This window comes from Ips typographus, linkage group LG6 (assembly GCF_016097725.1).
Source record: "Ips typographus isolate SLU linkage group LG6, UJ_Ityp_2.0, whole genome shotgun sequence".
NCBI classification, from domain to species: domain Eukaryota; kingdom Metazoa; phylum Arthropoda; class Insecta; order Coleoptera; family Curculionidae; genus Ips; species Ips typographus.
In genome coordinates this window covers 2315180-2335784 of record NC_138427.1, presented here as the reverse complement: position 1 = coordinate 2335784, position 20605 = coordinate 2315180, and the positions used below count along the sequence as shown (strand labels likewise).

Sequence of the window (20605 nt, the reverse complement as noted above, 5' to 3'; positions counted from 1 at the left end):
TTTTATTTAATAAACTTTTAGTAATTGATTAATTCTAAAACCTGAAAGTATTATATTTTTTAAATCAAAATCAGGGAGGCTTAACTATTGGGCAATTTTTTTTTATGTTGTACTTTTTATGTGTAATAATTGTAGGAATACATTCATTTACAGAATTGCATTCTTTTTATTTTTTATTGGTTTAGAAACCTTTTGCCGGTTAATAAATTTAAAGTTCATATTTCCTGCTACACACAGGCGGTAACTTCCGCCTTTATTTTAAATTTAATTTGTGTAATTGGACATATGGAACTTCCTTATTGGCTAGCTGTAGCAGCGCTCTTGCCAAGTTTCCATAGATCTCCTAAGGCCGAAGAATTTTATACTGAACTTGAAAATCAAATTTGAATGATACACAATAACAAGGAGCCAAACTTAATATCCTAGAATTCTGATATAATGCAAACAACTTGATGTTATTAACACTCTTACTTCAGCATTATTTTGGAGTTAATTTTTTTATTAAAAGCAGGAAATGATATTTTTAGGTAAAGATATGGCATCGTCGCACTAAAGCCTGATAAACTGAATACGTCAAATATCAGAAATTAATGTCATAATTGTCAAACTTCAGTGAAAAACAAATTCCTGAGAAGTGAGAATTTCATTTTCTGGTTTGATCGCCGTATTAATATGTGTTTCATTCAATAAAGTTCTCCGAAAATCCCTGAAGATCTGCAAAACTTGATTTGTTTGCATGTAAGTATTGTTTATTTAACATTATTTATTTGTACGGGCTTTAACTTTGTATTGTCATTATAAGGTTTTGAGGTTAGATTTGCAAGGTTCCAAACTATAGATTTATTTTTAAATTTAATTTTAGTGGTAAATAGACTGTTATTTTGAGTTTATAAACACGAAAGTGTGCCAAATGCATTTTAAAACACTTTAAATACATGACTTAATATGTCTTGTAGTTTGTAGTTTTTATTATGTTGAAGGCCCATCAATTTACCTAATTGGCTTCTTGTTACTATTTATTATTTAAGTATTTTCTTAATTATCAGGTTCAAACCACTACAGTTTTCTTAATTGCTTTTGGTTTACATCAATATTCAGGATTTTCAAATACATACACTTTTTAGCTGAACCACAATCAATATTGACACATAATTTGAATTTGGTAAAGCCTAGTTTATAAAAGAAATTTTAACTTTAGCATTAGTAATAAATTTAGTATTAACCATAAAACAGAAAGGTGTTTATAAAACCCCTAATTTAACCATACAGTTTTCTGAAAAGTAACCTAACCTTAATGTTAATTTTTCCAAGTCTTGCTGCCAAATACCACATTACTGCACTAAATCAATAGCAAAGGATATTCTTTGAATTTCTGTTTAGAAATTTCATAAATAAAGCAAAAATACAATCTTAAGAGGAAGTTTAAACATTGGAGATTTAACTTTAGTATTAGCTGTAAGAAAATTTAGATTATTATGTAAAACCAAGGTCTGCAGTTACAGCTAAATTCACAGTTAAAGTTAAATTTTGTTTATAAACATCACAATTTAAAACCACTAGCTCTATTCTTAATGCTAATACTAAAGTTAATGCTAAAGTTAAATTTTGTTTTATAAACCAAGCTTAAATTTAAACTGAAAATTTTAGTATGAATCTTCATTTGGTTAATGATTTTTCTAACTCTCAAAGTTGTCTTTCTAGTTGTGTAATGAACAGAAATAAAAAGTTCTTTTCTTAATTTTTTTATAAGGTATTTTCACATTTTTTTTAATACATACATTCTTATTTTTTAGGATTTAGAATTTCTTCTTCTTCTATAATGCAGACTAAGGCATATTTATTATTACTCATAATAGCTTTTGTGAAACTTAGTGTTTCAGAGGACCCTAATGTAAGTATATTTTTTATTAATATATTTTTCAAGTTCAACATCATTCTGTATAAAATTTTAAATAAATAATTTAAACAAATTAGACAATTCACTGAAAAGTTGGATTTCTAAAAGTATTAAGGTTGTTCAGTGAATCCTTATCTCATTAGTTCTAGTTACAACCAGATAAGGTTTTATTGGTTTTTACATACCTCATAAGTCATAAGGAAACAGCCTGGAAATTATCTTTGATATTTATGATTATGGCCAATTATGGTAATAGTTCAGGCTTTAGTCACTAAATTTTTTTTTAGATTCAATTCCACCTTTTTAATCATTTGGATTTAGATTTTTAGCAGAAAGATGTACTTGTAGCTTTTAAACTAAGAATAGTTATTTAAATTATTGCTTATAACATGGAGCTTACTGTGTTTGATATGAAATAAAAAATTGTTTGTGGTCAAGAGTAAACATTTTATGCCATGCAGTACTGGATGCAATTTTGGTTTACTTTTATTTTAAAATTAATTACTATTAGTAATAACATTCTCAGGATATTGAAACTATATTAAATACTTACAATTTCTTGCTTTTCAAATGTGCATTATATACATTCATATCTGATAACAAATAATTGGGGGACTTAAAGCTTAACTTCTACCATTCCATTATTGCCTTGTAGGATGAAGTCACAATAGAAACTGTTGAAGAGACAGATGAAGCTTATGAAAGCCCCACACCTTCAGACCCATCAAAAGTGTACCTTTCTGAACATTTTGACAATCCCACTGACTTTGAAAAGAACTGGGTTAAATCTGAAGCTAAAAAAGAGGGAATTGAAGATGACATAGCTAAATATGATGGACAGTGGGGTGTTGAGTCACCTGTAAAAGACGGTTTGAAAGGAGATTTAGGATTGGTTCTTAAATCAAAGGCGAAACACGCAGCAATATCAGCTCCTTTGAAGAAACCTTTTGTGTTCAAAGATAAACCCTTAATTGTTCAGTATGAAGTTTTGTTGCAAGAAGGTCAGGAATGTGGTGGGGCGTACCTCAAGCTGCTCACTGAGATTCAAAGTTCAAACTTAAAAAACTTTCATGATAAAACTCCTTACAGCATCATGTTTGGTCCTGATAAGTGTGGCACTGATCACAAACTGCACTTTATTTTCAAGCATAAAAACCCAAAGAATGGTTCAGTTGAAGAGAAACATTGTGAAAAACCCAAAGAAAGGTGCGTTATATGACTAGCCAACTGAATGGTTAATATAAATTAGACGCTTTTTTTAGGTTGGATGAAACTTTCTCTGACAAACTACCTCACTTATACACGTTAATCCTGCGGCCAGATAATACATTTGATATTAAAGTGGATAAGAAAATTATCAAGTCCGGTAGTCTTTTAGATGACTTTACTCCTCCAGTCAATCCACCAGCTGAAATTGAAGATCCTGATGACAAGAAACCTGAAGACTGGGATGAAAGGGAGAAGATTCCTGATCCCAATGCTGTTAAGCCTGATGATTGGGACGAGGATGCTCCGGCACAAATTGTTGATGAATCAGCAGTAATGCCTGATGGGTTAGTTATACATGTTATTTAATTTTTTTTTTGGTGTTATTAAGTTGTTTTTAGTTGGTTGGAAAATGAACCAACCCATTTACCAGACTCAAAAGCAGAGAAACCTGCCGATTGGGATACTGATATGGATGGTGAATGGGAACCTCCATTAATTGAAAATCCAGCTTGTGAAAGCGCTCCTGGTTGTGGGCCTTGGGAACCCCCACTAATTAACAATCCGGCTTTTAAAGGAAAGTGGAGGCCCCCTCTTATTGATAATCCTAACTACAAGGGCAAATGGAGGCCCCGCAAGATTCCTAACCCCCATTATTTCGAAGATAAGGAACCATTCAAGATGCAGCCTATTGTAAGTTTTCTGTCAGTTCAGAAATTTTGATTTTTCTAAAATTTATGGTTTTTTCACAGTCTGCTGTTGGATTTGAGTTGTGGTCCATGTCAAAAGATATTCTGTTTGACAATATAATTATTACAGAGGAAATTGAAATAGCAGAGCAGTGGGCTAGCGCTTCATTTGATAAAAAGAGGCAGAAAATCGCCAGCGATTCGGTAAGTACAACTTTTACGGTTTCTCAATGACAAATGTAAATGAAACGTGTTAGGTTTCCACTTGGGGACGAGTAATGAAATCCCTTAACTATAATCCTCAAGGTTGGGGATTATATTTTGTTTATTGTTCTATACCGGTTATCTGTTATGTGTATTATATATACCGATGCGTGAAAGAGGTAATTCAAATTGTCTGTTTTATTATCTATGCAATATTGGCTACCATTTGCTGATGCCAGTTTGTTATTATCGCTTGTTGAATTTGTTTTTTGTTTGCCACTGATTCATCTGTTTCCATGAATTTTTATGTCAACCGTATTATTTCTTGGTAATTGATTTATCGATATAAAATTCACTAAAAGACCATTATTTTAAAACAAACTAGTACTTTAGTTTGCTGATACAGAGATAACAAATCGTCCGGAGAATTTAGTTTTTTAGGTGAAAATTTCTTTACTTTGCGTCCTTAAATAATTGAAATCTGAGATATGTTGAAATAGAGTTTTTCCTTAAAACGGCTTTACATTTCCTTCAAGTTTGACGGTAAACTAAAAAAATCACACAGTAAACTTGTACTACAAAATATACTGCTCACTGGAAATGGCCTTTTTGGTTTATTATGCTATACAGGGTAATTCAAATTCGACCCTCACCATTGGGATTTCGGAAACCATAAGAGATATGAAAAAGATTAAATTGGGGCAAAGTTGCGCAATTTAAAGCTGCACCAAATGCCGTTTTAAAAATTTCGATTTTCCTAGTACTTCCGAAGATATCCGAAAAAACTGAAAATTTTATTTTTTGTTTTTATTTATTTCTAACCTTATTTGAAGAGATATCCCAAAACTAAAAGCCTCTTTTCATTGCCACTTTTCTCCAGCTATTCGATGATGGATTCAAATTTGCCACACGACGTTTCGTTTTTTGGCAGCCATCATCAAGTTTCTTTTTTCGATCGATTTTTAGCCCACCAAATAGTAGGTTTTATTTTGATTTTAGTGATGTATAATAAGTTATGATTTGCTTCATAAATAACAAAATAATTCAATAAAAACTAATTTTACCTTAGTTAGCTTTGAGTTAATGAGACGTGTTATGAAGATTACTTGTCACACCCAGTTGGCCTCAACATACTTAGTCACAATGAGGAAAAACGAGGCAATATTATTTTAAGCTACATCACAATACTAGTTAATAATATGACAGCAAGCCAACTGTAATCAGTAATTCAACATTGTTGTGATTTGGTGTTTTTCAAAATCCAATATTAAATTATTTTATTAAATTGCGTCCTATTATTAGCAAATATTTAAACATTTTTTATTCACTAGATGTTTAAAAAAAAATTAAGTCACTCTGAATGAAATTCGCTTATTTACAGTTGTAAACAAACAATCATCAATGTAACATCTACGGGGCGCAGTGCAAATTTAATAAAACTGTAATTTTAGTTTTTTTTTAATATAAGAAGGCGAAGTTTAAGAAAATTCAGCTTTAAATTGCGCAACTTTGCCCCAATTTAAACTTTTTCGTATCTCTTATAGTTTCTGAGATCCCAATGGTGAGGGTCGAATTTGAATTACCATGTATATTACCCTTATGCTGTATTGATTTTTTCTGTGAGCAGTTTAGTTGAAGTAGTGCAGCAAAACAACTGCTAGATGTCTCCAGTAAGCATTAGAGTAAATCAGCGTTATATTTCAGGAAAGTGTAGTTCAAAAGCTTGCAAACCTCACAAATGAGTATCCAGCCTTGTGGGGTCTGTATATTGTTCTGCTAGGTATTCCAGTAGTAGCAATTTTGTACCTTTGTTGTAAACCCTCAGCCAAAACACAGGTAATTATAACTTTTGCACTGTAGTTAACAGTAATTTAGGTCATTGTCTTCCACTGAAAAAAATCATATTTTCTGATATAACAAGGAGGCTGAAGAAGTGACTGAAGCAGCTGAAAGAAAGAAGACTGATGAGCCGACTGAAGATGATGCGGCAGTGTCGGGTAAAGCCTCGTTGAGCGAGGTGAATGATGAAGAACGCGAATCAGACAAAGAAGAAGAAGACGCAGAGAAAAATTCGAATCCTGATTCTGAGGAAGATAATGAAGCTGTAGACGAGGTAGTTTTAATTTGATTTAAAGCTTAACTAACTCACTAAATTGATTTTTTGTAGGAACGTACTGAAGAAGCCGCAGAGGGAACCCGAAAGCGGAAAGTCCGCAAAGAATAAATTGTAAATTCTTAAGTCTATTTATTTAAGTATTTTTAAATAATTTAGGATACATACCGCCTTATGAACGGATCCTGGTAGGTAGATATTTGATAATTCTATAATAGTAAATTATTGTAATTTTGGTGTGCTAAAATCGCTAGTTGAAACAAAAATGCACGGATTTTACAGCATTGTAACATCATTTTCAACTTTTTTATTACTCAAAAGCAGTCGTATTTATGAGGTACAAATAAACTGAAGAAAATTAACAAAAAGTTTAAATTTAATGGTGTGTGTATAGATTTCAATTTAGTTATAGCTTATTAGACTTAAAAAGATCATTTGAATAGTATAAACACTTCATCATTGTGTTCACAGTGTTTTGTTTGTTAATAAAAATGGATAATTCGTAAAACTTTGTTGAAAATATTAATTATTACATTGCACAAATCTTACCGTTTCATAATATCATACAAAAATCTAATCTTTAAATAAAACTGCATCAAGTTGTTTAGTAAACGATTATATTACTTGAATTAAACAAAATATATTTACATATAAAAACAATATACACAATGAAATATATACATAGATAAAATATCATCTTATGAATATTATCCTTGGTACGACAGTCTTGCCATACCGTCGTGTGCCGTTGCGGACAACAATTGCACGTATAAATAGGAATTTATATGATTATTCAAAAATTAATAATCAATTAATATGAAGACGTATTGCTTTCAATTTTTTTAGTCACAATATTATTAAGTATGATTTTCTCGAAAAATATCACTATACCACATTTGGCTTTTTGTTTTTGGTTTTCGGCTTTTGCATAGCCGAAAACGGTCGAGAAAGTTAACCAAACAAAGAGAGACTTTTGTTAGAAATTCACACGATTTACCGGCAAAGAAGAGGAACCAAAAAAACTAGATAGTCATCACAGACAGCTTGTGAACAGTGTAGGTATTTGTTTTGAATGAGTAATTTTCGATTCCTCCTCTAACCTAAAATCACATGATTTCAAGAGTTTCAATATACACAAAACTATCAGAGGCCTACTAGCTTACATAGTAAAAGTTTACAAATATTTACGATTATCTACAATGACTGGAAATTGATCGATTAGGGTTCTTTTCTTTTGGTTTTAAGTGCAACAAAAGTATCGTTTCCATATTAATTCATATGCAGTACTGTCTACCATTCTAATTAGCTATACAATGAGTATGTGAGTCGGTACATAAAAAAGATGTCTGGTCTACTTTCAGATATATAAAATTAAAAAACAAACAATAAATATTTACATCTAAAAGTCTACAGAGTATTTTCTACGGTCGGTTTGCTTGCTTAATATATAATATGTAATCGATTTATATCATCAGTCATATTCTACATGGTGTTAGTACCCCAATTTCAGGCCAATTATTGATTACTATATGCACCTACTTAGTTGGCCCGCAATTTGGCAAAAATTAAGTAAGAAATTTATAGCATTCTACAGTGTTTCTGCCCATTATGCACACCATCTATTTGTCCTTGTTTCTAATAGATTTCCATATAAAAAAGCTTTTATTTACAGAATCTTACTATAACTGGTATTGCCTTAAAGATACGTTCGCAGATCGAGTTTGATTTGCATTTATAAGAGAGCGGATAAGCGGTGTGAAACTGTTAAGAGAGTTTTCTGAACGTTCTGTATAAATGCAAATGGCTACTGGTTTTACTATTACATATTAATGTACCATAGTGTTCCTAGGAGTGTCTAGGCTACCCTGTAGGGAAAACAATGTTTCATATTATAATTATTATTCTTATTCGATAGGCCTTTTGATTGCTTTTACACACTGAAACTGTCCAAGTAAGCAACGCAATTACACTGTATCTTCTAATTACAGTTGACTGCTTACTTGGACATCATTTACATACATAGCAGGAGATAGAACAATCGAAAATTGAATTTCCTCCTGTTATAGAGTGTACTTATTAATTACCATTTACCCCAAATTTTAATCTCTATTGGACAATTAATTGCGCGCCCTCCCACTCATAAGAAAAATAGCCACGCATTATTAAAAATAGTACTTTGCCTCTTCTATAAATAACTTAAATTAATATATGAACGACTAGGATTTGGTGAGACGACGAGTCAATCGCGATATATATGGCACATAAAAATAACTCTTCTATACGCACACGACTACTTATTACGAGGAGTCATGCCTATGTATCCGGCCACGTCTTGTTCCACTTTTCCGCCGTTTTCTCTTAGAGTCTCTGTGAAACGCTACATTTCCTGGGTCGTCTGCCAGTTGTGGATATTTGTGAATGCTGTGAATGTCTATACCCTCATAACCGTCCACATCTCCATGAGACACCAATTCTTCTTTTTCTTCCTCGGTCCAATCACCGCGGCCTTGGAAGCCTGCAGCTATTAATTGCTTTTCGATATCCCATGCTCGTTCAATAGCTTTTTTGTGCGCGTGTCTTAGAATTTTATGCGTTTCTTGTTTAGGATCTGCACCATATTTGATCACCACTACAGCGTCAGGATTATGAAGTCTCAATTCTTTCAAAGGCGTAGCAGATCCGTGTTCCGTTACTTCGTGAGTTGAGACGTTAAACATTCCTCCTAGTCTTCGAAGTTCTTCCAAATCATCCCTGATCTTCAATACATTGTCTTTGACAAAGTAAAAGAAGTCCTGCTCATGGATACTAAATTGCACGTTGAGAAAATAGGAGTTGTTGAACACTGAGGTTACCACGTCCTGAACAACTCCATTGACACCTTCGACCACGCTGACTAAAGCTCGATTACCCACTCTTGAAACTAACACACCTTCCCCAAATACGGACTTTCTATAAGCAACTCTTGGAAGTAAATTTCTAGTCTTGGGTTCTTTCTTTAGTAAAGGTTTTGGGACAAAGTTTATGTCGTAGAATTTTTCGTTTATTTTATCCACCATACACTGCAAACCTGACATTATTCCGAAATCTGGTGCTAGTTGCGGTGCTGATACCATGGCTTTTGGCGAGTATACCATGTTACCCACATATTGTGAACCCAACATTTTCGACAGGTCATATCCGTATAGCCTTAACCAACTTTTCATATCAGTCATATAATTGGTTGACAGTTTAGAGTTTATAGGGTCATTATTATTGAATCGGTAAATGAAAATATCTGTTGGAGTGGTTAACTTAGAAGCCAGTTTCTCCCAAGCAGGTGTCACCCACTGTCCTACTACAGGATCGTAAAACCTTTTGTTGATATAGACTAGCTTGGTATTTGGATCATAGATTCCTCCATGGAAGTCTACAGGCAAATAAAAGTCTGGGTTACTGTCAAGAACAATGTTTCCAAAAGGAGTTCGGCGTATTTCCTTGATCAAATTTCCATTGATATCAAACAGAGCTAAAGGTGAACCATTTTGGTCTGAAGCTACGTAAAAGCGTTGTTCCATTGTTTCCACTGTGATGAGGTCGTTTCGAGTGTCGTAAAGGAATCTAAAGGTTCTACCAGTTTTTGGGAAGTGCAAATGTGTCACCAAGTCGGGAGTACTCGGGTTGGCGTACAAGTACTGAGTGACGTTGCCTTTGTCGTCGGTCCATGCAATTAGCCTGCTCTTTTCATCGTAAAAGTACCAGGTTTGGAACTTGTCACGTTCAAAGGCGTGAACTAGTTGACCTGTAATTAAAACCAAAATTAAAGAAAAGTTGCTTTACATATAGTAGTAGTCTATTGGATTTATTTTTACTTGTCAACAAAAAAAACTTACCTCTAGGATTAAATCTGTACTTCTGCTCTCCACGTCTCACAACAAAACCACTGTTGTCATAGCTGTTAAACTCCACATCACCATATTGAACTACCCTGTCACCACTGTCGTATCCCAGAGTAGTTTTATCTTTCTCTTTAATCGTAGCCTGAATATTGCCATTCTCGTCATAAACATATTTCCAGTTACTGCTTCCAACCACTTCCAGTACATGCCCGTCTGAGTTGTAGTTAATCCTATCCATGAACTGTGTTCTGCCCACTAATAACTTGTGCAATTTAATTCGGTTTCTGAAGTCATACTCTAATTCAAGGCGGAATACGTCGAATGACTTGATGCTGAGCAGTACTGATTTCAGCCGTCCGTGATCGTCAAAGTCTGTTATTCTTTCGAATTGTTTACTCGTGTCCTGCATTACGGATCTATTGAAGCTATTCCGGTGAATTCTTAGGTCGCTAACCGCTTCTAGAACGCCCAAATTTTGGTTGTACTTTAGTTTCAATTGGGGTATTTCCTTGCCGTTAATGTCAACATCTATAGTGGCCAATCTAGCATTCCCATCGTACTGGTACTTGTAATGAGCGTTGTCCAATCCACTTTTGATATTAAACTTCAGTTTTTCTTCTTTTAACAGTCCCGAGTGGTACTTGAAGTCTTGCTTCAGCTCGAAATTAGGTTCAACAATTTCCACATTCTTTACCAACCCCAAGAGATCGTGGTAGGTGTAGTGAATGGAGCTCATACCGGCTAGAGTGGTTTCCAAACGTCCTGATGAGTCGTAAACGTATGAAACTCTGGCTGATTGATGAGGGAATATTTTCGATAGTATTTGTCCGTCATCGTTGTAGGTGATTTCGTATGGATGGCGGTTCATTGGTGAAAAGTACTGATATTTAAAGAATCCTAGTGATGTTTGTAGAGAGAATGTGTGGATATGGCCTCTAGGTGTCGTTAAAGACTGTAGAGCTCCTGAATCGTCATACTGGAGTAGATAGTCTGAACCTCTTGGAGTGGTTACTTTGAGAGGCTGTAAGATAATAACAATAATTGTAATTTTTCCATAATTTTTACGGAAAATCAAACTTACCAGACTACTAAACATATCCTTGTAAGCATACTGCAAGGACGATCCATCAGCGTATTTGATTTCATATAGTCGTCCAGCTCTATCGAATCCATAGTTTTCACTCAGATCTCCCCATCGCCAACTGCTCAATCTGCTGAACCTGTCGTATTCCAACTCGACTTCGGCAAAAAGCCCATTTTTAGGCCCAAACCTGATTGGTCTAGACGATCTGTCATAGGTTACGTTCAACAGATCGGCCTTATCGTCCATGAACACGCTCACTGAGGCCGACTCTCTATCGTATTCCATGGTCAGAATATTCTCTCCATTCACTCTGAGTTTCTTTCCAACTTTTGCTATGGCCCTTGGAATGTTTTTGTTGCCTTTAGCGTTTTGATTTGGTCGAACGTAGTACCTAACAAAATAAATTAGAAACTCTCGATTTTTAATGATGTGTCACTCTTTACCTCCACTCAAAGCGGTTAGCCAGATCACCACCTAACTCAGTACGTTGCTTGCTAGGAATTGGATAGCTTTCAGCCAATAACGCCTCTTTGTCTCCTAAAATATTGTAAGGGACAGTATCTGTTATTGTTGTGTGAGCCCAGGCTGTCATCATTGCCACACCTCCTTCAGGGTAGAGAATTATCTTGTTTTCGATGTCTTCAATCTATAAAACAAAAGCAAATTATGCTACTGAAATTTAGAAACACTTTTAAAAGTACCTTTGTGGATACGCTTGAGCCTTTAATTAACATGGCCATGTGTTTGTGATCGTTCTCACTCACTCGCACTGTAGCACCTTTGACGCTTAAGTCAAAAGATAGTCCAATAACTTTTCCAGTAGGGGTAACAGCTGAGGTCAGTCTGCCAAACTCATCATAGTTATAAACGTAGCTCCGTCCACTACTATCTATTTTGGTTTTCAACAATCCAGTGGGTCCATGATAGTCAAATGTTACGTTGTAGTTATCTGGAGTGCTTAGCTCATGGAGCATACGCATTCTCGTCATTTTTAATCGGCATTTTTGACCTTTAGTGTTTTCGATTGAATTCACTTGTCCCGAGTAGTCTCTTAATAAGAATACTTTATTTCCAGCTGCGTCAGTTATAGTACTCAGTTTTCCATTGTTAGTGTTCACGTTGTAAGTAAACAAGTAGCTGTTTTCCCCTGTTAGAATGTTCTTTGTGGCAATGTGTTGACCAAATCGGTTGAAAATGTAAGTTTCTTGAGTTTCAGGGGAGTAAACTTCATACTCCCTTGCAATACTGGCGTCAGGGATACTAGGCATCACCGAACGAATCCTAGCGTTCGATTGGTCAGCAATATGCACGTGTCCATCGGGACTTACAGTAACAGCAGATATAGTATTGAACTTAGAGTTAGCAGCAAGGTAATGGTCAGCGTCAAAACAGTCACAACCACGGTCCAGACAGTTACATTTCGATTCTGCTCCAGCATACAAACTGATTTTTCCATCCGTTCCTATCACTCGCACTCTATTGATACGTTGTCCGTCACTTTCAGCCACATACAGATCTCCAGCAGAACTAAAAGCAATACTTTGAGGCAGCACTAAAATGGCGTGAGTTGCTAAATCCATATCGTAGTCCATCAAAGGTGATGCACAGTGTAATGGTCGTCCGGCTATTATTTTGACTCTACCATCTACAGTTAACTGCAAAATCATATGATCATCTATGATATGTAAGGTATTATCTAATGGATTAATGGCAAGATCCGTAGGCCACCTCAAGTGCACTTCTTCCAAGTTTAAAGTACCTTCACAAGGTAGAGGTTTCCAGTGGGATTTGTGCATGTGATTCCCAATTACTGTGGTGACAATTCCATCTCTATCTACCATTCTAATGTTAGTACCATCAGCAAAATACACCACATTGTCATTAGAAACTGCCACTCCTTTAGGATAAGCCAACTTGGCGTCTCGTGCTAAAGCACCGTCTCCACAATGGGCTTCATCTCCTGGCAGACAACGTTCGCCAGACCCAACCACGGTTTCCCAATTACGATCCGGATCACTAAAGTCATCAGTACTTCTTACTTTCATTATACGATGTCCTTCGGGGTCTGCGATGTACAAAGTACCATCAAGAGGGCTCAAAGCCAAATGGTAACGGTAGGAAACCCGAGTTGTATTCAATCGAACTAAAGTCCGCACAGTTCCATCTGTCATGATCTTCCTTACTAGATTGTAGTCTCCAACGTAGATAGAACCATCTCGGTCACTTTCGAGGTCCATGGGAGCCATTAGGCGTTGTTTGGTGGCTTGACCTTCGCAGTCTGCACAGTTATCTGGACGTTGATGACCGTCACCCATTGTGGTCAATATCACTCGAGGTTTATGCTTCAAGTAGATGTTGGAACCGTCGCCTTTTTGAAGGATACCTAAAATATAATGGAAGTTTTAGTATGTTTTCTACAATTTGGAGAACTATGTGGACCAAAACACACTATTTAAAATAAACAGTAGTTGAACAGGTTGTTCAACTTACAATAATTATTTTCATGCTATAATCATTTGTTTTAACTTTTGCTGCATGTTATTTTACTGCTGTACGAAGCGTTTGATACTAAAACTGAAATTTCCACAGAGGGTAAATTGGCTTCAAACCACAAAGGATGTACAAACAAAATATGGTTTTTATGGAGCCATAAATTTTATGACGGTCATAGGCAAAACTGTTAAAAGTCTGAAACATTTGGCATAATAATAAAACCATATACGACTCGACTAGTTGTCGACGTTTTACAACCATAAGTCTGGCTATCATTGCAGGGTAAAAATAATTAAGTTGGAATATTTACTGGGATTTTATATAGTAACCAGCGTCAAAAAGGACAAACATGTGAGACTTACCTTCGTGGAAATTGTATCGGTGATGAATATCCAAATTCCAGCCACCTACATCCGAAATGCTCATATCATGCCCACTTAGTTTGGTGGTTTGAACATCCCAAATAGTATCTTTACAATCACTGTACTGATATCCCACTTTTACTATGGCAGTGGTGACTCCATAAACCCTTTGTCTGTATACGTTGAGTCTGTTCCAGGCGTATGTAAACTTGATGACTGGATCCGCTTCAAACACTTTTTCAAACAAGATTCCCTCTATTGTGATTCTCAAGTGGATCAGCTTTAAAGTGGGTGGAATTACATCCGGAGTGAGTTGAAGCTGGATAGTAGACAAGTAACCTGCAGCCCTTGAACTGTGGTATACTAAATGAAGCCCGGTTCCTGGAATTCCTATATAGGGAAATACAGGTTAATTAATTTGTTTATAATTTGGTTGTGGAGGGTGTATACCTAAACTTTCTTGCACCACTTGGGACTCGGCCAAAATAGCACTTTTATCTGGGCAAGCTCCTTGGAAGCCGTGTTTCCACGTTGCCAAAACAACCGGTTTCATAGTGTCGTAATCATGAGTGGTGCACGGTTGTGGCATAATGGATATTGCCTTTTCTTCACCCAATGGCATTATGACATTGTCGATAATCACTACCTCATTCCAAGGAACAAAAACAATGTGACTTTGAGGTCGGAAAGGTGATCGACCGAATTGCAGTGTTACAGCTCCACCACCGTTTACCAACAAGTCAAACCATCCATCATCTCTAGTGAGGGTAAATCCTTCTAGTGGCGTGCTAGTACTGACACGTACACCCATGAGACCGATCCCCATTTGGGTCATTACGCGACCTCGGACCACTGCAGATCGACTGTAATTTTGAACAATATTATACTACAAATCTTCTCAATATAAAACTACAAACAAGGGATATACAGTCACTACTGCAATTACAAAGCAAACTTAAAACGTCACAAACACAGTGGACTGAAACAAAATCGTAAAACAAAACAATAATCAAACACCAAAAGTCTAAGAATTCGGTTCTACTTTATTTGTGTTACCTATATTTACCTCGTATTGAAGTGGTTCCAAAACACACTGAGCAGCATAAAAGAAGAGCCAATCGGTCATTAGTGTCAAGAATATAATTTGTCAAAAAAAATTAAAATACATTTCTCTGATTAAAAATTTGATTTTATAGCTCAGAAAAACAAAAGTTTTGCCTTAATAAAGGTCAAAAAGTGAAACTGTGTTCTGAATGGACTGCAAGTATTTTTGTTACGTTTATAAGGACTTTTTTTGCCCTTACACAGTTTTTAAGTTATAGTACATTTAAATTTTGACTTAGCTGTGATATTACACATCACAGATTTACATTTTACATGCGTTTTATAAAACAGTGGCAGTCGATGATTTAACTCTGAAAACCCTCTAATAAAGGGCGAATAAAGTGATGTTTAGAAACATAAATAAACAGTAGTCCATTGTACGGCACAAAAACACAATAATAAGTGGGTGAGAGAGTGATGTGGTAACAACAGAGGTTACGACAATAGGAAATGCTTTTGACTGGGGCACAACAATGCGTCTATACATACGTATATAAATCGTTATTTGCAAAGAGAGGAAACATGTACATATGTAGTAATTACTGGATAATTTACCAGAAAGTTTTGCAGAGGGAAAGTTTTCCTCAAGAAAAAGTTTATATTTTGTTAACTCACCTTTCATTAAACGTCTCTTGTCTGGCGTAGTTTTGCAGACTGCCTTCGTCGATTAGAAACTTCATTCGTTCAAAAAAGGACGCTGTGATTGCCGGAGGCTGCTTTCTTAGCAGGATATCAATCGGTTTAGGGGACGACACGCAAAGTTGGCTGCTTTTACAAACGGGACTAGAACAGCATTCGGGATCTTCGCAGTCTGATAGTCCATCTGCATTCAAAATTTGCATAATCAACACTAAATTTACGCAAATCAAATGTATATTACCTTTGTCGTTGTCCCGCCCATCGTTACAGTTTTGTTCCAGTAATAAGCTGCAATCAGGTCCATCCCAACCATTGTCACAACGGCACTCCCACATGCCATCACCATTAAATCTGCACTGTCCATGACCTGAGCAACTATTGGGGCATCCCTCAATAGTGCAGTGCTTGCCATTCCAGCCAGTCACGCACAAACAAGTTCCATTCTTGCATTGTCCATGTTCATTACATCGAGGATCACACTGTTTCATATTGCAAAATTCTCCTGCCCAACCTTGATCGCAGTGACAAGCCTCGGACACGCAGTGGCCATGGTTTCCGCAGTCCAAATCACATAATTCTATGACACTCTAGATTATAATATACTCTTTAATGAGAATTAATTCAAATACCTTTGGAACAGTCTTCTCCTGACCAACGCGGCTCGCAAGTACAAGTCTGAGACTCAAGATCATAAGATCCATGACCAGAACAGTCTGGTAAACATTGTAATGCCTCTTTGTCCATTTGTCCACAATCAGCGCCTTTCCAGCCCTTCTTACAAATGCAAGACCCTTCCAGGCAATATCCATGACCAGAACATGTAGGGTGTGGACAATCAGCTATGAGGAAAAACCAAATCAGTTACAACCCAAAAATATTACTTTCTTAACATGCGAACAAGACACTGGATAGTTAGTAGACCAAGAGGGTTCAAGCTTACCCTCTTCACAAAACTTTCCCTTGTAACCCCTGATGCAGCTGCATTTTCCATTAGAACAATGCCCATGTCCATTGCAATCAGGTACTTCACATTCATCATGCCGCAATTGACATTCTTTGCCTTTCCATCCAGGATTGCATTGACATTCTCCGTTGATGTATTCACCTCTTTGACTGCACAGAACCGGACAAACACCTGTGCGGAAACATTCAAATTGTTCATGCTAGTTTTGTATCATTAATCACTGAGAAGCGCATATAATTTAGTCACATGCAAGTGATTAGAATGACTGGTTAACTTAGTTTTGTCAAGAAAAAGCTACAGACATTTTGAGTGAATTAGTTAAGTACAACAAAGGGAATATTTGCTTTTGAAATTGATGAACATTACTAAACTTACTTTCACTGCAGTCATCCCCGCCAAATCCTGGATTACACTGACAATGTGCTAGAAGACACTCTCCCTTTCCGCTGCACCCATTAGGACAGTTGCGTGTCATATCGGCAGCAACTTCTGCCTCCATGGTAACTTCGTGAATTTCCCCATCATCATTGTATAAAGATATAAACCAATGCCCTTGCTCCATATAGTGAGTCACCTCTTTTTTCACTGTTGACTAAAGAAAAAACTTTCGTTAAAAATAACTCTTCTGATTACATCAAAACTTACGTGAGAAGCTCGTCTGGCTCGCGGAGCTTTAAATCCGCTCAAAACTTCAAGAATATCATATTGAGTGTGGGTGGGCAAAGCATTTCTTCTGGAGTACACTCCTATACTGGCGCCTCTAGCTATACTGTACTCGAATTTGACATAGGCAGCTTCGGGATGGTAAAATTGCATGTTCCAGAACCCGTAGGGAGGGATTTCTTTTGTAAGTCTTTGACCCAGAGATATTTGCACAAAAGTGGTTCCGTCTGGTGGTCTTGATTGCATGGGCACTGTGCGGCCACCTGGATTAATTATTATTATGTTTTATGAACCTGGTTTGTTCTGAATTTATTTGAGTTAAGGGTATATCAGTAGAACTGAAATGCAATATTCTGTTAGTGTTCATTAATGTATTTCAGAGTGATAGTTTGATAAAGGTTCCTCGCTGTTTTCTATAGCATGTTACTTTTTTTTACTGAAACACTTTTAAGTTGTGTGAAGAAAGTAGTTTAGTGTTCATTATGAATCAAATGTATAGTTGAAGTTAGTAAAGTCGTCTTTAAATTCTAGAAACTTTTTGAGTATGAGGGTTTTTTATTTAACCATATACAAATAACCCTGTATCATGATACATTCTATAGAAGAAGAATGATGATAAAATAAATTTCTTGTGGTACACTGATATATCCGTTGTTTGCATGCGTTATAAAAGTCCATAAATCTACTCAACACATGCATCAATATCTAATTCGCCAAAACCATTCCCCGCCAAAGCAACTAAACAAATGTGCAAGCACCGTAATAATAAAAACCGTAATCGCTTTATAGGATCGCTGCGAGCGTGCATCAGATAAGGAGCGCCACCTAAACTAATGACATATTGGCAAAACGAAGCCTTTATGGGTGTTATTAATGATGGTACCTATAGAAAAGCCGATGATAATGATAATGCACGGTGCCGTTAGATGCGCCGAGTCATAGAGATGTTTCAAACGGGACACATAAAATATTTAGGCCCGTTCAAAACTTTCAGCAAAGATAATAAAACGTTACCTTCCATAATAAGAATCGTCGGTGGAGGTGGTGGTTTTGTGCTAATCTCCGGACAATTTGTCGTTGTACTTGATGGAGCTGGTTCTGTGGAGCTCGGCCACCATCTTCGACTAGTTTTAGTGGAACCACCTTTGGGTGGTTTACCGTTGTATTCTTTTGATGCAAACAATCCGTCGTAGTCAAAATAATCGGTAGCGTTTCCATCTAAAATTTCAGGAGATTCTTCTAAACAAGGACACTCGCACTCACAAGCGCCACCCTGATGTTCTGTTGCATGCTTTTCGTTAGGCTGAAAAGCGCCCTCTTTTGTGTTTAAATTAACTGCTGGTTCCTTCCCATCGGTGGGTACCGAAACCGTAAGCACATAAACCGAAGGCAGGTCATGAGGATTTTGGGGGTCTGTTGATATAGTTATGTTCACTTGGACATGTTTGGAAGAAGGATTAGTGGGGGGTAGTTCAAAAACTTTTATTGGTGGAGGTTGGGATTCGTTTGTTTGTTTATTGAACGGTTCTTTTAAAATAAAGTCTTTCTGTAAGGGAGGTGCCACTAAATTGCCATTAGTTAACTCCTTTGATGAGTCTTTTTTATGTTGTTCAGAGCTAATTTCTTGCTCAATGATGAAAATAGGAGAATCACGCTGGAGCTCTTCAGACTGTTCATTAACTTCACTACTGGCACCGAGTTCATTCAACTGAGGTTCTTCACCTTCAAACAGTGAAGCATCACTACTATCAGTCAAATCACCGTACAAGCTCTCTAAATCAGTAGTGGTTTGCGTAATATCAGTGCCTGAATCAGTCATTAGTTCAGTGCTAACATCTTCTAGAGAGGTGGATAATCGAGGAGTAGAAGGGCTATTAGTCGACACACTGACAACACCAACAACACTTTCACTGGCATGCAACAAAGTTGAACCCTCAGGCCTTTCAGTACTAACATGCACACTACCTACATGCTCAGAGCTGAAATTGGACAACAGAGAAGTGACATTGGGGAAAAAGACTGCATGCAGTGGACTAACGTCTCTACGTTTGCGGGAATACACGGGGGAACTAACTTTACCTCCTGAGGAAGTCGTCGACACTGATTTACATTCGGTTGGATCGTTTGTTTCTGATTCGGAAGTCTTTGATGCTGGAATGATTTGAGTGTTTTCGCCCACCAGGACTGAACATGGTTGTGCGCTTTGATATGACCAGTTTAGAAGGCTTGATGCTAGAAAAAATTTTATATTAGTTTTCAAGAAATTATTGCTTTTAGTGTATTGTTCAGTAAAACATATTTCTAGTAAATGCAAACCAACATTCTATTTTTATATCACAACTCAAATTAGTTTTAAATGAAAATACTGGTATTATTTACCTTCCGTAACATAACAAATGATCATTAATTTAGATTGCATGAATACCAAATGACACTGATTTGCATAAAATATTTTAATTAAATTTTTTTTGCACCGATTATTATGTTGCCAATTCATAGTACTTAAAATGATAAAGTGTGTTATTAGAATTAACACTCAAAGTGGAAAGATACTTCAAAACTCCTCATTTCTAGTTGAATTAAATCCACAACCAATAAATGTTTCACACTGTAAACAAAATTTTAATAATTGTTATTAAAAATTGTGTATTACACGTCTAGCTTTAATTTTTTTCGAATGTATTGTAATAGATGGTTCTTATTTCAAATGGTTTTAATGAAAGGTTTATAGTGTTTAAGTATATTAAAGAGTTCAAATCTATATTTTTGAAAAACCTTAAAAACGATCGATTACATTAAAACAGCGACGGAATTTACTTTGATTTTAAAATTTATGCTGCAGCGTTGTTCGGTTTGTTTTATATAAAACTTTTGCATCGAACAATGGCGTTCCATTATTCAGATCTCTGAGAGGAAAAATTATGCCAAACTCCTAAAAAGGCGTTAGGCAGTGGCGATTTGTTTTCTCTACTTCTTTGTTTACTCAACACCGTATCGAGTACCAACATCTGGTACGCATTGCTTACATATATTCTACTACTTTATTCGTTGTTATTTTGCGACATTTAAGGCAACCCTTATTTGCACCAAACTATGCGGATTAACATATTTGTTAATTTACTTCCCAGCAAGATACCATCAGAAGCCTATTATGTGCCCCAAATGTTACACATCCTTTTCAGAAAGGAAACTCGCTTAAAGGGTTGTAATCGGGTCCCAAAAAAAAATCGAATTAGTCGTTTGCGTTTCATTTACCATCTATACCTTGGTAATATAATACAGCAGCGAAAAAATCAAGTGGAAATCATTTGT

The 20605-nt window shown here is 36.0% G+C and overlaps 2 protein-coding genes across 11 annotated transcripts in view; one reads left to right on the top strand and one right to left on the bottom strand.

Annotated features, from left to right (window-relative positions):
• The first annotated feature begins 583 nt into the window (after window positions 1-583).
• Cnx99A (Calnexin 99A) lies at window positions 584-6617 on the top strand. Of its 3 annotated transcripts, none has more exons than XM_081983074.1 (9): window positions 584-738; window positions 1794-1891; window positions 2553-3103; window positions 3160-3450; window positions 3505-3796; window positions 3856-3996; window positions 5701-5832; window positions 5918-6109; window positions 6164-6617. In XM_081983074.1, the coding sequence occupies exons 2-9, from the start codon at window positions 1820-1822 to the stop codon at window positions 6218-6220; spliced, it is 1728 nt and encodes a 575-aa protein (XP_081839200.1). In that variant the 5' UTR covers window positions 584-738; window positions 1794-1819; the 3' UTR covers window positions 6221-6617. The 3 variants fall into 3 exon arrangements, with proteins under 3 accessions (XP_081839200.1, XP_081839202.1, XP_081839201.1); XM_081983075.1 differs by having other exon boundaries at window positions 606-742; window positions 1801-1891; XM_081983076.1 differs by lacking the exons at window positions 5701-5832; window positions 5918-6109; window positions 6164-6617 and adding an exon at window positions 4050-4244.
• A 92-nt stretch (window positions 6618-6709) lies between these two features.
• The window catches only part of Ten-m (teneurin transmembrane protein Ten-m), a 147899-nt gene continuing 134003 nt past the window's right edge, over window positions 6710-20605 (bottom strand). For 6 of the 8 annotated variants that reach the window (XM_081983066.1, XM_081983069.1, XM_081983065.1 and 3 more), the window contains 15 exons: window positions 18308-19525; window positions 17276-17556; window positions 17006-17222; window positions 16607-16801; window positions 16296-16505; window positions 15908-16243; window positions 15643-15850; window positions 14990-15016; window positions 14374-14786; window positions 13924-14313; window positions 11770-13451; window positions 11512-11714; window positions 11066-11459; window positions 9979-11005; window positions 6710-9887 (listed from right to left, as the gene is read on the bottom strand). In XM_081983066.1, the coding sequence (XP_081839192.1) occupies window positions 8407-9887; window positions 9979-11005; window positions 11066-11459; window positions 11512-11714; window positions 11770-13451; window positions 13924-14313; window positions 14374-14786; window positions 14990-15016; window positions 15643-15850; window positions 15908-16243; window positions 16296-16505; window positions 16607-16801; window positions 17006-17222; window positions 17276-17556; window positions 18308-19525 (8282 nt within the window). In that variant the 3' untranslated portion in view covers window positions 6710-8406. The remainder of the gene's footprint in view (window positions 9888-9978; window positions 11006-11065; window positions 11460-11511; window positions 11715-11769; window positions 13452-13923; window positions 14314-14373; window positions 14787-14989; window positions 15017-15642; window positions 15851-15907; window positions 16244-16295; window positions 16506-16606; window positions 16802-17005; window positions 17223-17275; window positions 17557-18307; window positions 19526-20605) is intronic. The other 2 variants (XM_081983073.1, XM_081983068.1) reach the window with 2 other exon arrangements.